Source organism: Chanodichthys erythropterus, chromosome 11 (genome assembly GCF_024489055.1).
Source record: "Chanodichthys erythropterus isolate Z2021 chromosome 11, ASM2448905v1, whole genome shotgun sequence".
Classification (NCBI taxonomy): domain Eukaryota; kingdom Metazoa; phylum Chordata; class Actinopteri; order Cypriniformes; family Xenocyprididae; genus Chanodichthys; species Chanodichthys erythropterus.
The window spans coordinates 31,502,836-31,517,689 of NC_090231.1; the positions used below are offsets into that span (position 1 = coordinate 31,502,836).

A 14,854-nucleotide genomic window follows, 5' to 3' on the forward strand; every position below is an offset into this window, starting at 1 on the left:
GCATCCATTTATCCTACTTGTGTCAAAGAGACTATTATACAACCTATCCATAGCCTACAGATGTTCAGTTAATGCAAAATACACTTTCGCTCGAAGGCAGTTCTGATGTAATAGCTCTGCTGAGATGAACCATTCCTCGAAGGCATTTTTGGACATTATTAGGCTAACTAATTGATTCGGGTACATGTTAACATTTTATAGAATTAATTACAGTTTCATCAAAAATCTTTTTTTGAAACCTTAACGAAAGACGGCAGGTAATACAATTGCTGTAAAATGTGGAATAATTAAAATAGGTTGGAAATATTTTACAAAATGAAAAACAAGACATATCAGTTATTTAAAACAGACTAGTGAATTTGTTTTGCGTTGTTTTTAATCCGGTGTCAAACCCTCATAAGTGGAAAGACGCGCACTAAACGCGTGACTGAAGATGCCAAAACATTTCTGAGAGAATAACACTTTTCCACTGTCGTATTCCAAAGGGCACAACTTTGCCCGGTTCGATATTGATATCTTTACGTCAAGACATAGTGGGGTTAACTGAGGGGCATTGATCAGGTTTTAAATAGTTAATACGGCCATATAAGGTTGCACCACTTACCTCAGTCCATTGCTCTGATATATCACTGTTTGTACACACTAGCCGCTCTCACTGGCTGGTGTGTTTAACAAATGTGCATCATTCACCAGGAGACATGTGACGTAAAATGCGATGACCGCGAGCCTCTAATAGCAGTTTAGACTGCATGGCCTGCGGACATGTCGCCTAGAGGAAATGTTCAATGCAAATTTATAATGATATATTGTTTGGTTTCCGAAGTGGCATTCAAACATGAACATTAAGTTCTAAAATTCATGGGAAAAACATTAGTCTCTGAGAAAAAGACACAGGTGTACATGATATGAGTTGAGGGCGATAAGTAACATAATTTACCGTTGTTCATTGTTCATGAACAAACCCATCTATTCCGCCTTTATTCATGCGCAATCGTCTATGCAAAAAAAAAAAAACAACAACAAAAAAACGCTTAAATTACACTTAGTGCCCTGTTTATGGCGGCATATCTATGTATCTATGTATCTATCTATGTATCTATCTATGTATCTATCTATGTATCTATCTATCTATCTATCTATCTATCTATCTATCTATCTATCTATCTATCTATCTATCTATCTATCTATCTATCTATCTATCTATCTATCTATCTATCTATCTATCTATCTATCTATCTATCTAAATTGGCAGGGATCTTTGTTTTGGAGTAGGCTAGTGGAAGCAAACGGTTAATACCAGAATCGGATTTGATCTCGGTGGGTGTGCCTTTCTTATTCTTTTTGGCGTTCCCTCTCTTGAAGTAGATTGCGCAGAACCTATTAAGAAGAGGCACGAGCTCCGGGACTGCCATGTGGTCACTCGGCTCGCGCTCCCGTCACCACGCACGAGAGCTGAGTGGGATGGAAACTCTAAAGCTGTTTTGAGAGGGAAGACTCTATCCAGCCTCGCAGTTCTCATCACACACTACAGACGGACGCTTTTTTTGTCCTTCTTGTTTAAGGCCTGCTAATTTGACGCAAACACACTCGCTCATCTGACTCCGTTTCCTCATAAAAAGGTAGGTTACGTTTTATATTAAGTTGTTCAAAATTATAATCAGCCTTGTAGATATTTTCTTAAATTAACGCGCGTATTATTGTCAAGTTTTCTTTTTAGTCTACATTTAACAAAAGCCTGTAATGTTTTGAAATATGCTGATCCTTGATTACGAAAGAGAATTTATAATACGATTCAAAATAATATGACAAATCTAAAGAATATTTATATAAACATAACGGAGACATCTAGGAAACGAAAAGGACTCAAATATAACAGATCCTTGCGCAATGGTTTAATTATAAACGATAAACTTTTATTAACAGATCAAAGTCGAACAACACAGCCTGTGTAATTACACAGAAAGCGGCTTACTGCTTCTTTTCCTTGCTGCTAAGCTTATTGGAGTAGCTAAAAGATTCTTCCCTTCTGCCCCTTTGCGTATTAGCGCCGTAAGAGGCCTTTAAGTAATCGCTCCGGCTTCTGAGCCGATTTGGAGACATTAAGCAATGATGCAGGCTTTCAGGTCAGAGAGTGCGAGCTTTTAAAGATAGTGTCAGAGCCGTCAATATATCGTCAACCTAAAAAGCCTAGTATTAATCGTAAATATTAATTAGCAGGCATAAAGCTGTTAATTAAAATTAAAAAAAAAATGCTAACTAAAAATACTAACTGAACAATCTGTGATATAATGCTAAAATAATGTTTGTAATTATTGTAAAAATTGTGGCCTAATTTAAAAAAAAACATTTAAGCTGTTCTTTTGCAAAGGTAATTCTATGCAGAATGAATCAAACGAACTAATTGTAGACAGGAAAGAGACAAAACAAACAAAAAAAGAGTCGATTTTTTTTTTATTGAAATAATGCTGTAGGCTTATATTAAAATAAAAACTAAAGATATGCAATTTATTACAATAAATAACGTGCTGGGATAACGCTTAGACAGAGCACACTGATAATGCTAGATAATCTCTCAAGAGTTCATGAATTGGAGTGTAATTTCACATTTGTCTCGTTCTTCACAGACTTCCAGGAATGGAGTCGATACCCGGTCAGCTTTCTACGGGACGAGATGCTTGCTCTTCCCCCAACTCAAAGCAAGAACTGCAGCCTTATTCTGGCAGCAGCTCGCTGAAGCCAAATCAAGTGAGTGAGACCGCGCTGTACGGAGTGCCCATCGTCTCTTTGGTCATCGACGGTCAGGAAAGACTGTGTCTGGCGCAGATTTCCAACACTTTGCTGAAAAACTACAGCTACAACGAAATCCACAACAGACGCGTGGCGCTTGGAATTACGTGTGTGCAGTGCACACCGGTGCAGCTGGAGATCCTGAGGCGCGCGGGGGCCATGCCCATCTCCTCGCGCCGCTGTGGCATGATTACCAAACGCGAGGCCGAGCGCCTCTGCAAATCCTTCCTCGGGGCTCACAACCCTCCCAAATTGCCCGAGAATTTCGCTTTCGATGTTTCACACGAGTGCGCCTGGGGCTGCCGAGGAAGCTTCATACCTGCGAGGTACAACAGCTCTAGGGCGAAATGCATCAAGTGCACCTATTGTAATATGTATTTTTCACCCAACAAATTTATATTTCACTCGCACCGCACACCTGAGTCTAAATACACACAGCCGGACGCGGCTAATTTTAATTCATGGAGACGCCATCTAAAGCTCACCGACAAAAGCTTGTCTGATGACATTTGTCACGCGTGGGAGGACGTCAAGGCCATGTTTAACGGCGGGAGCCGGAAACGGGCGATGCCAGGGAGTGGATCCGAAATGTCCTCCCCGCTCAAACCGCAGGCCTCTGGTAACATCACGCAGACCTCTTCCCCTGACATTCCTCACAAAGCTTTGCGCTGCGACGACGACCGTGGTAACCTCAGTTTAACCAACAGCGTGCGTAACTACCCGATCATTCCTGTGCCTAGTAAGAGTTTCGGCATGCTCCAGAAGATCCCGCCACCCATATTCCCGCATCCCTATAGTTTCCCAGCATTTGGACTGTGTCAAAAGAAGGATGATGGAGTTGGGGAGCAGAATAAGACTAGTGTACCTGGAGTGTTCTGGCCCGGTGCGAAGGACGGTATCTATCCATCGTTCCCCATGTTTTGGCCTACCACGGGCAGCCTGCCGCTCTCATCCTATCAACCGGCGCAACTAAAGCCACACACGGAGCTCATGAGTGGCCGGCAAACCGAAGCAGAGATGTCAGAAAGCGAGCGGGGAGGAAACACACCTAGAGACAGTCTGTTCGACAGCGAGCGCTGCTCCAGCTCGCAGTCCTTAAGGAACGACGAGGACAAATCTGGAGACGAGGCCAGGTCAAGTGAGGGTCAACCCAGCACCCCCAGAAAGTTGAGCTATATTTCTGCGTTCAGACCGGTCGTTAAAGATGCGGAAAGCATAGCTAAGCTCTACGGGAACAGGGAGGCGTACAGCGGAGCTCACCCTGGCCATTTGTCGCCGGACTTCGTTAGTGAGAGCTCCAGCTACAGATCAGCATCTCCGTGTGTGGATAGCGGCGAAGAACCCGACGTCGACGTGGAAACTCACAGAATTCCAGATGATGAGGAGTCTATACAACTTTCCGTGGATGACCGGCAAAGTCCCGTGGGTGAAAACAGTCGAACGCCGCGGCCGGACGATGACCAGATAGCCGCTTTCAGTGACGCGGGCTCCCCTGAACAGAAGCAGAACAAGCAGGTGGCGAAGAAGAATGATGCCATTGCTTACGATGTGAGTCACACAAACTATCATATTAAGTGGTATTGAAACCATATGACAATCTATCTATTATTAAAACATCAAATATATATCTACAGCTTAGTGTAAATTTATTTTGAATCAGCAGACTGAATAAAAGCTGTAATTGCTCAGCAGTCTTTCAGCTCTAATAGCGAGTGATGATGACGCTTAATTATGAGCCTATATTTATTTCTATTTGTGACACTTTGCAATTTGTGTTGTTATGGATACAGCTCGTTTAAATTCATTTTATTAATGCAGTACGATCTAAATAAAAGAACACAGCGGCGCGTAATTATAGGAAATTAAATGTTTAGAATGAATGGTCATTTCTGTTGTCACCCGCGGGCTATTAGTGCATTGTTTTAAGGGCTCCCCTGTGGTTACTGCACAAATTATTCTCTTTGTCAGTCCATCTGACCGAATTTACCTTGCAATACGAGTAATTTGCCTTGATGTTGCCAAATATTCTTAGATCATTATTAGAGCACTATTAAATGCAGTCTGTTGTCTGACGCGTGGTTGCGTAAGAAGAAAGAAAATGATACATAATTGGGGTTGTATTATTATTATTATTATTTTTTATTGCTTGGATAATTTTTGCAGGTGTACTCAAAAGAAAAGGAGGGAGCATCTCTTCAAAGCACCCTGCCATGTTTGGCCTCTAAACTTCCTCGCGGCGCGCCGGAAACAAATGGTAAGACAATTTAATGTAAACTGAGATTTAAATTCATTAGTAGGTGTATATAATTTTAATATGTTCGATTTTAAGATACATTATATTAAATTATGCACTCTGAATAAGTGGCCTGCTAACAAGAATATTTCCCTTTAGATTCACACATTTCAACTGACGACGAATGTGAATCACAAAAATCCTGTTCGGATCAAATTAGCGTTAGCAAAGAGAACCCAAGTGAGTAGCAGATGTAATATTGTCCTTTTTTTTTTTTTTTTTACAACATTAGCTTGTATCTTTGTAATTCAGTATAATAATATATTTCTTATTTTTCTGGCAGACGACGCTGCATTGAGAAGAGCTGATAACAGATTTAATTTCGAGAAAGACATCGAAAATATGGCGAAAGGTATACAAGAAAGTTAACATTTACGTTTATGGACAACTTTGAGCTGTGTTATTCCATTGTTATCTAAGAAAATAACAAATTCCACAAAATAAATAACATGACTAATTACAAATACTGGCTGCCATTTTCTTTTTGTGATTAATTATTTAAACAGATTCAACAAGGCATTGTCTTTTTAAGGCAAACACATCTTTTTGTGTAGCCTACAACGTTTCGCCCCCTTTTTTTGCACGCGTTATGCATTTAAAAATTAGTGTAATCGCTACACAGTTGTGTGTTGCTGAGAATTGTCCTTGAACTGCAGACGATCCACATTGCCAGGCTCGTTTTCCACACACCCCTCAGGCAACTGTCCTAATTATTTTGCAATGTCATGCTTGAGAACACGGGGATCGTGTGTTTAGCCTTAGTAACCTAAATAGCGCTATTAGACAAGAAAACCAAACAGAGTGAAAATACATGATAAAAAAAAAAATGAAAATACAATTCTGAAAAAAAGACTGTAGTGTGGTGATTAAAAGTCACAGTGGTATGATAAATGATGTGATTTCTTTTGGTTTCCACAGAGGAGCTCCAAAAGCAGCTCTTGGAGCAAGTGGAGTTAAGAAAAAAACTGGAACGGGAATTTCAGAGTTTGAAAGGTAATTAAGAGATGGATATATTCACAACATGCTTTTATTTTCTATATAAATTCTTCAATTTGTAACTTAATACGTGTTGACTCTAACAGATAATTTTCAGGATCAAATGAAGAGGGAACTGTCTTATCGAGAGGAGATGGTCCAGCAGCTGCAGATTGTACGAGGTAATGCATATTTTGCATTTTTGAAAAGAAAAAAAGGTCAGTTTAAAAAAAAAAAAAAGGTAACACTTGCATATTTCAGATAGACTGAATTTTATAGAAAAAAATTAGGCTGCAGGGTATCTAAAACATTTAATGTTTGTGACCCACCTCAAATGATTTATTCATTTTTCTTTTTATTTTATGTAGACACATTGTGCAACGAGTTGGATCAGGAGAGAAAGGCTCGTTATGCAATTCAGCAGAAGCTTAAAGGTAATTTAGAAATAAAGCCTGCAATACGCCTATCATCCATTAAAGTGAAATGAAAAAGATTTTTTTTTTTCACATTGTTCTAAGAGAATTACAAAAGGAATATGCAAGTGCTACTTTTTAAACGAATTACACTGTAAAAAATTATTTTCATGATTTATCACAACATTTTTTCTCAATTAAAGTGGTTCAGATAACAATATTTTGAGTTTCTGTTAATCGCCTTCATTGCAGTAACTCAAATTTTAAGGCAACCAGGCAACTTACTTTTTTTAAGTTAAACCAACAATTCTTTTTTACAGTGTACTCGATGTACTTAAAACGCATTAAAACATCAGAATTTATGTTTGAAGAACTAAATTATAGTAATGATTAGAGAGGAGTGTGATAGCTTTAATCTTCACGCATTAGACATATAGTATGCAAGTGTATCATAGTATTTGGAGAATGTACTAGCATGATTCAGTAAAGGATGAGCTAGATTACTCTTGTGCTGTGATTCATTAAACTCAATTAACCTTTTCCCTAGAAGCTCACGACGCTCTTCACCATTTCTCCTGCAAAATGCTCACTCCACGCCACTGCACAGGGACCTGCACCTTTAAACCGCCCCTCTTACCACCTTAACTTAAAGCTGCATCCCAGTGTCATCTGTAAACCTCCCCTAAAGGAATTCTCCATTCTCACTCTGTTTGAGAGGTTCAAGTTAAGCACACTGAGGACTGCTGAATCACAATCCATCCAAAGTTTTCACTGGCATTTGAACATTCTACTGTGGATGAAATTGTCTAGGATAAGGAAAACAGAGTAAAACAAACCAGAGGATTACAATAAACACTCGAATAATTATACTGTTACTTGTAAATAGGTTGAATTTTTTTTAAACAATACAAAATACATAATATGTGGCAATGTGCAATGAACTGTATAATGTGAAATTTCATAAACTGGAATTGATTATTCTCATTATTTATGTGTTTTTACATGTAATTGTTTTTCTCTAAATGAATTCACTGATGTGCTATCCCAAATTAATTGTGTATCATCAATATTAAGCACTTTAAATAAGCAACATTTCAGACAAAATATATCCAAAATTATTCAATCCAAAAATTATTCAAAATCAGCTGTACGTCATATTAATGTACAAGTTTGAACAAGCACTTACCCCATATTTCCCAAAATAAACAATTGAGAATACAGCAAAAGTTGTTATTCCACATCAAAGTGCTCAAACTCAATGTCATAAGACCCCTGGAGTGTTTATTTTTCTTTCTTTCTTTCTTTCTTTCTTTCTTTCTTTCTTTCTTTCTTTCTTTCTTTCTTTCTTTCTTTCTTTCTTTCTTTTTTGGTCAAAAATAAATTGTTCTCTTGCCTCATTCTTCAATAAAAGTTCAATCAAAGCCACAAGAATTGACTCGTGAACTCAAGATATCTCCTGACTTTTAATACTTTTTTTTTTTAATTGTCACGAACTAAATAAAATATTTAATGCGACAAAAAAAAAAAAAAAAAAAAAAAATCGAAATCCAGATACTGTAGGCCTATTGGCCTTACCTGAAATGCATGCCAAAACAAAAATATTTGCTTGACGGCCTGGTCATTATCCTAAGACAAATAAAATAAGCCTATATAGACCTATTAAACAGCAATAGCCTATTTAAATATGTTTTCCATGAAAATATGATGTTCATTTCCCAACATTACAGCTTAATAATTTCCAAAAAATATATGTTTATTTTAGCCTGCAAACAACTGCACACTGAAAGCGCACTAACCCACTGCTGAAACTGAGCCTCGGCGTCTAATAGCTACTGTTGTGAAATACAACACTTCCATCTAGTGGTGAAAACAGACACTGCACATTCCAATGTGTTCAGCGATCATTTTCGCTTCAAGTGTTCAAATACATTATTCTGTTAAACTAAAACAAGATTACGGTTCGTATATAAGATCTGATCAGAATACGTTCTCAAAGACAACAGTAAATAATAATAAAATTTGCTTCGGCGGGAGTTGTGTTGCTTTTATTAATCGACTTTGTTTCTTGTCAGACAAACACGTTGCTCTTCTTCAGTCGTACCCTTCAATTGCAGACAGTGCATTTCATGTGATTATCCACTTATCCGACCAGTGCTGGCATGTGCACCCACCTCTTTGGAAAGGTATTTATATACTGCGGTGCAGGGAAGACAAAATGCAATTCAAAGATTCAAAGAAATACTTTGTAATGACTGAAAACAACGTCAAAATAAATGTAAAGCATTTCAGGGTAAATACAAAAACATTTTGTATAGATAGGCTAAATAAAATCTGTTCGAATTAATACAGTTTAAAGGCCTCGCTTTCGGATACGATACTTATAACAAGCATGCTTTCCCCCAACACGATTCAAGTTTTCCACGCAACATTTTGGGTACTACTCGTTGAAAAACGTGTGAGCGGTTACGCCGGCAACGAGCTGCGCGTGCATACCACGTGACCCGACAGCGTCACGCCTGCGCTAGCAGTCACAAGATGGCGGAGAGTGCGGAACTAAAGGTAAAACGCTGCGCTCAATTTCCAGTCGGATAGTGTGTAGGGATATCTTATTGTACCTTTAGAAGTACGCGTACTAGTTACCTGCTGTATCAAGAGGCCGTTATTATGCATTTAGCCTCTGTTGTCGTAGCCAAAGTTGCATGAGAAATGGTTTTGCATTGGAGCTCTTGTAGAAAGCTTTCAGCGTGTTATTGTTGATGTAGAGGGAGCTGTCTGTCCACCGCTCTCCTCAGGGGAATTACTAACTTTAACTCTTTTCTCCCTAATAACTCACGTTAAGAGTATGTGTTGAAAATCAGTCTCAGACTCAGGTTATTTTAATATCTGCTGTTAGTTGACCGTATGTGTGGATTTTTTAATGGTTAATCTGTGGTGTAGTCGCCTGTACTTGTGGATTTGCTAGAAAGCTCCATCGCTTCGCGTGCAAGGCGCGAGCACTGTTGACGTGCTGTCAATCAAGTAAGAGGAAGTGCACGAGCAATGTCACTCAGATTTCAGCACCGAAATAACAACTGAACGTTGCAGTTGATCGTCAAACTTCAGTCACTTTGATGGCCAGTGAACATTTGAGTTTATCATCCTTAAAAGCTTCAATACCAGTCGACATCCTTCTGTTCATATAAGGCTGAACAAGCTTTGCTTTCTTAAAAAAAAAATTGTATGATTATATTGCTGTTATTTAAAGTGTTAGTTCACCCAACATGTGTAAACTTCTGCGGAACAAAGTGTGAGATTTTAGGCAGAATGACAGCCTCAGTCGCCATTCGCTTTATTGTGTGGGAAAAAAAGCTGATATGAAAGTGAATGGTGACTGAAATGTCATACAGGGTTGCAACAGCACTTATTTTTGGATCAATTAACCCTTTAAGCTTAAAGTAACATGTTAGTGACAGGTGTTGCATGACTGTGATGCTTTGATTCTCAATTAAGAGTGTAAGAATGGAAAATACCAATTCACAGCAGGCTATTATGTTTTTTTGTTCTGTCATGTTTGAAAGTTCTGCATGTCTGATAAAGCTTTTTCATATGTGTCTATGGAAACTGAAATCCTCAGTAGACTGAAAGAAATTCACACTGTTTTAAGTGTCTGCTTTTGTGATTTGTGCTTCTCACTTTCATTCATTCTCATTCAAGGTTTCATCTGGTCTTTTTGATTTACAGTCAATTAGAAAAAAAAAAAAAAAAAAAAAAAGATTTAGCACTCTGATCATGTTTTTCCATTTATTAATTTCTTACATACTGACCTACTGTTTGTCCTTGGTCTGTGTCTTTAGCAGGTCCACTTCTTCATATCAGTGCAGAGATGAAATTAAAAGCCATAACTAGATTAGGATTGAGTCTTACCTGATATTTACAGTACATCTTTTCACTTTGCTTGCAAAAATATTTAATAGTTACTTAAGGGCAGTAATCAGCAGCTGTACACAATGTTACTATGGGTTGGGATAACAGTTGCGTTGGCAGAAGGTGTAGGGTGGATGAGAGAGGTAGATTTACCAACATGTTGCTTACTGGACTGATCAACATGCCTTCTAGGTCTCTAGCTCTGGCTCTCTGCACTTCAGTAGCCTTAAACTCAGTTTTTGATTACATTGTAAAAAATGACCGTGATTTTATCGGTAAAAGACTGTAAAAATGCTACGGTGAAAAACGGTTAATTGGTTTACAGAAAATGTCCTTTATAAGGTGAATAAATGTAATAGATCTAGCGGAACATTTAATGTTATTTTTTTCGGTAAAATACTGTTAAATTTACTGTTTTTGGAAGTGAAAAAACAAGTCATTGTATAATTTACAGTGGAAAAAACGTAAATTGACATTCACACAATTCCCTGCGTGACACTTCATGTTTGATGTATTTTAGTTGAAATAACTGTTTCTTCTTAGTTTTTCTTCGTTTTTTTCGAATCAGTTATGAACATTAGGGTTTTATGTTACATTTAAAGGTGATAAAGAGGATTTTTTCGTCGACTGAGAAACCAAAGACTGTTACTGAGTTTTTGAAATGAGCGCATGTGTAAGAACAACCCCCCTCCTTTAGAGGGAACACCTCCCAAAACTCTTAAATACTCACACGATTGGAACACGAGTGTTTGTTTACCACCGGCATTCGCTGTGTGGTGTTAGTGGATTCATTATGTCGGACTCACCGCAGGTAACTCATAATCTGCAGTTGTTACTCCTGTCTCCGGACAAAAACAGTGCATGTTGCGCCTGTGGAGTGTGGAAAGCTACTGGAGTGCGCAGCCGCGCTCGTCTCTTACAAGGAACGTCATGGCAGTGATTTCAAGCCAGAGAGCCAATCATCGCGTAAACGATTGGCTGATGTTTTTAAGGCCCTACCTCGTGCACAGATGATGTATATTAATATTATTCCTTTCAGTGCACCTAATAAATAGTCTTTTATCAGTTAGTAAAGACAGTTTCAAGTAATATTGCAAAAATGTATAAAACAAAACATCCTCTTTAGCACCTTTAATGTTGTTAAATTAATGTTTATTGCATTTTTAAACTTTCATGTGTTACCATGGTGATGTTTAGTGTTTGTGTAAATTACACTGTGCACCTTCTATATATTAGCATTGTCATTAGATGGTGGAAAAACTGCTTGGGATGAGCTTTGTTTTGTTTGATGAACTGTGTTTGGTGGTTGTCAGTGTATTACTGTATAATTTAAAGGTTTATATTGTAATAATAATTAGAATTCATAACCGTTTATTTTAATGCAGATTACTATCTAATCTGAGCTATATTTAGTTAACTTTTTTATAACAGTTAACATTCCAACTGCCTATGTATATAAAATCTCAGTGTTATGTTAGCTTCCTTTAAAGTAAATCAACTAAATTCAGAAACTTTCCCGGCTCAAAAGAAAGACAAACGTAAAGAAGAAAGCCAAAATATCAAACGTCATGGATGTATATTTATGTCTATAAAATCCACTGTTCCACGTTTTGTAGAGGGGGGTGAAAATGGCAATTTTCACCTGAGATTTGAAGCTAAAGATGGCGGCATCATTATTTTATTTTACACAGAGATTGGTAGGTCTATTAGTAAAATCTGTTGACTTTCACAGTCTTTGTTGATTTCTTCAAGGGGAGGGTTTGTGTGCAGGTAAATGTATGGGTCTTTCCATCTAATGGACAAAATAAGATTGCTCAATTTACATACGAACACGCATGGAGACGACGAAAAACACGGAGAGCAGCAGCTTTCGTTTCTGCTCTGACAGCCGCAAGACCGGCCAAATGCAGTAAGTGCGTGTTAAAAATCATGAATGGTGAGAGAACATTGTGCTTGGCACGTTTTTCATTTTCAAAGCAAACTTGGGTCTCTTAAGATCTCTTATTTTCATTTTAGATTGTAATTCTTAACAAACTTTTCTTGTATCTTCATTTTTAAGGCCCAATATGGTTCATTTCCAGAGATATGGGGATCTCAATGTGGCTCCATGAGTAAATTGGTAAATTGTACACATTTTCAGTGGTCAAAAATGGATCACTTTGCAAGTTTGCATACAGCTGATATATTTTAAAGAGAAATATCTGAAGAACAAATAATGTTGAAACTAGAGATGTATCTTATTTTTTTCTGTCAACACATTTGTCTACAATAGTGCAAAGACAGCCTGTGAAATAAATATTCTTTTTCCAAAGTTTGTATGTAACTATAAAAATATCTAAAAATAAAATAAAAAAATAAGATATCTCAGTGTCCTTCTAGATTCTCATTCTTAATAAACTCTTCTTTTGTAACCTTCAATTTTAAGGCCCTGTATTGTTTAATCCCATAGATATTAGAATCCTAATGTGACTCCATGTTCAAATTGTTGACTTTTACCCATTTTCAATGGTCAAAACCAAATGTGGGTAACTTTTCAAACAGCTCGTACTTATTGTGTCTAAAAACAAATGTCTGAAGAGTAAATAATATTGAAACTAGAAATGTATCCCTCTATCAAATCAAATGAATACAACCCACCTCTCTGAGTGCCAAAAAATATATTATTTGCACGTCTGTAACTCAATAAATAATAAATATATCTTAATATCATTTTAGATTCTTGTTCTTATGAAACTTTTGTTATGGAATTTTTCATTTTTGAGGCCCTGTATTGTTCAATTCCATGGTGACACTATGTACACTCTAAAAAAAAAATGCTGGGTTAAATATGGACAAACCCAGGGATTGGGTTGTTTTCACCCAGCCATTTTCAACCAATTTTGGATTTATTTTTATTTAGCCAGCAATATAAAAGGCATGTTTTTGCTCACCCCCAAATAGGGGCAGATTTGTGGGGGATTTTAAGATGAAACATGACCAGACCAGAGACTTATATTACATCTTGTGAAAGAGGGCATAATAGGTGCCCAAAACCTGCTGGTTTTGTCCATATTTAACCCAACTTGGGTTGTTTTTAACCCAAAATTGTTTAGAATGTAGTTACAATACTGCATATTTAAATGCTTGGTAGCTTCAGAAGCTCTTAAAATGAACAAAATCCCTCCTTCCAAATATCCCTAAAACTGATTCAAATATAGATACTTATAACTTATAAGATACTTATAACAAGTATAGAAACTTTTGAGAGCAAGTTAATGTACCTCAATTTGACCATTTCAATATATTTTTGTCACTCCGAGAGGTGTGTTGTATTCAGTTGTTTTGATAAAGAGAAACAGTATACATTTCTATTCAGTATTATTTGTTCTTAAGACATTCCTCTTTAAACACAATAAGTATCAGCTGAAAAGTTACCCACATTTTGTTTAGCCATTGAAAATGGGTAAAATTCAACAATTTGAACACAGAGCTACATTGAGATCCCCGTATAGGCATGAAAACTTTAGAAAAGGAATATTTATGGCACTAAGACAGGTATGTCCTATTTTCTGATAGGAAAAAAAATGAGATACATTTCTAGTTTCAACATTATTTGTTCTTCAGATATTCCACTTTAAAAGGAAAAAAGTATCAGCTGTGACAGCAAAGTGACCCACATTTGGTTTTTGACCTGAAAATGTGTAGAATTTACCAATTTACTTATGGAGCCACATTGAGATCCCAATATCTCTGGAAATGAACCACATTGAGCCTTAAAAATGATGATACTAAAAGAAAAGTTTGTTAAGAACCAAAATCTAAAAGGATAAGAGATGTTTAATACTTCTTGAGTTACAGACATGCAAACCTTCGGCAAAAAACTTCTTTGGCAAAAGTGCTTTTTCCCATTTTTGAAATGTCACTGTTGGCATATAATGCAACAAAGATTGCTAAAGTCAACAGATTTTACTAATAGACCAACCAATCTCTGTGTAAAAATAAAATAATGATGCTGCCATCTTTCTAAAGTCATTTTTTACACCCCTGTAATTTGGATCCACAAAATAATGGATTTCTCAGTAATATACATCAATGACGTTTGATATTTTGGCTTCTTCATTTATGTATTTCTTTCAAAAGAAAAAAATGATCAAAATCAAAAAAAGTTTGCCCGCGACCTCTGATTGATTTGACACGGAATGACCCTTATACCACCACTTGCTCTCTTATTTGAACTTTTGTCATTAGAATAGATTGTCTGTATTTTTTACAGATTTCATTTTATTTTTTCAAATATTTAATTATTTTAACCAACATTGTATTATGCAACAGACATTATGCCTTCATGCAGTTAATAAACCATTGGTTTGTTATATCGGCCTTTTAAATTTATCAAAATTCGCCAATAAATATTTGTGGCCGATACATTGGTGCATCTCTAATAAAATATATATTATTGACTATAGTAAACATAACATTCTAGTAGGCCTATATTATATTAGTA

At 36.8% G+C, this 14,854-nt stretch overlaps 2 protein-coding genes across 4 annotated transcripts in view; both read left to right on the plus strand.

The window, feature by feature from the left end:
- Positions 1-1,578: 1,578 nt before the first annotated feature.
- Positions 1,579-7,651, plus strand: skor1a (SKI family transcriptional corepressor 1a). Of its 3 annotated transcripts, none has more exons than XM_067400742.1 (9): positions 1,579-1,619; positions 2,625-4,335; positions 4,951-5,041; positions 5,180-5,260; positions 5,364-5,432; positions 5,999-6,073; positions 6,163-6,237; positions 6,424-6,489; positions 7,016-7,651. In XM_067400742.1, exons 2-9 carry the CDS (start codon positions 2,635-2,637, stop codon positions 7,111-7,113), a joined length of 2,256 nt encoding a protein of 751 aa, XP_067256843.1. In that variant the 5' UTR covers positions 1,579-1,619; positions 2,625-2,634; the 3' UTR covers positions 7,114-7,651. The 3 variants fall into 3 exon arrangements, with proteins under 3 accessions (XP_067256843.1, XP_067256844.1, XP_067256845.1); XM_067400743.1 differs by having other exon boundaries at positions 7,019-7,651; XM_067400744.1 differs by lacking the exon at positions 6,424-6,489.
- A 1,352-nt stretch (positions 7,652-9,003) lies between these two features.
- pias1a (protein inhibitor of activated STAT, 1a) overlaps positions 9,004-14,854 on the plus strand; it is a 51,501-nt gene continuing 45,650 nt past the window's right edge. The window contains exon 1 of the mRNA XM_067399432.1: positions 9,004-9,027. Within this exon, the coding sequence (XP_067255533.1) occupies positions 9,004-9,027 (24 nt within the window). The remainder of the gene's footprint in view (positions 9,028-14,854) is intronic.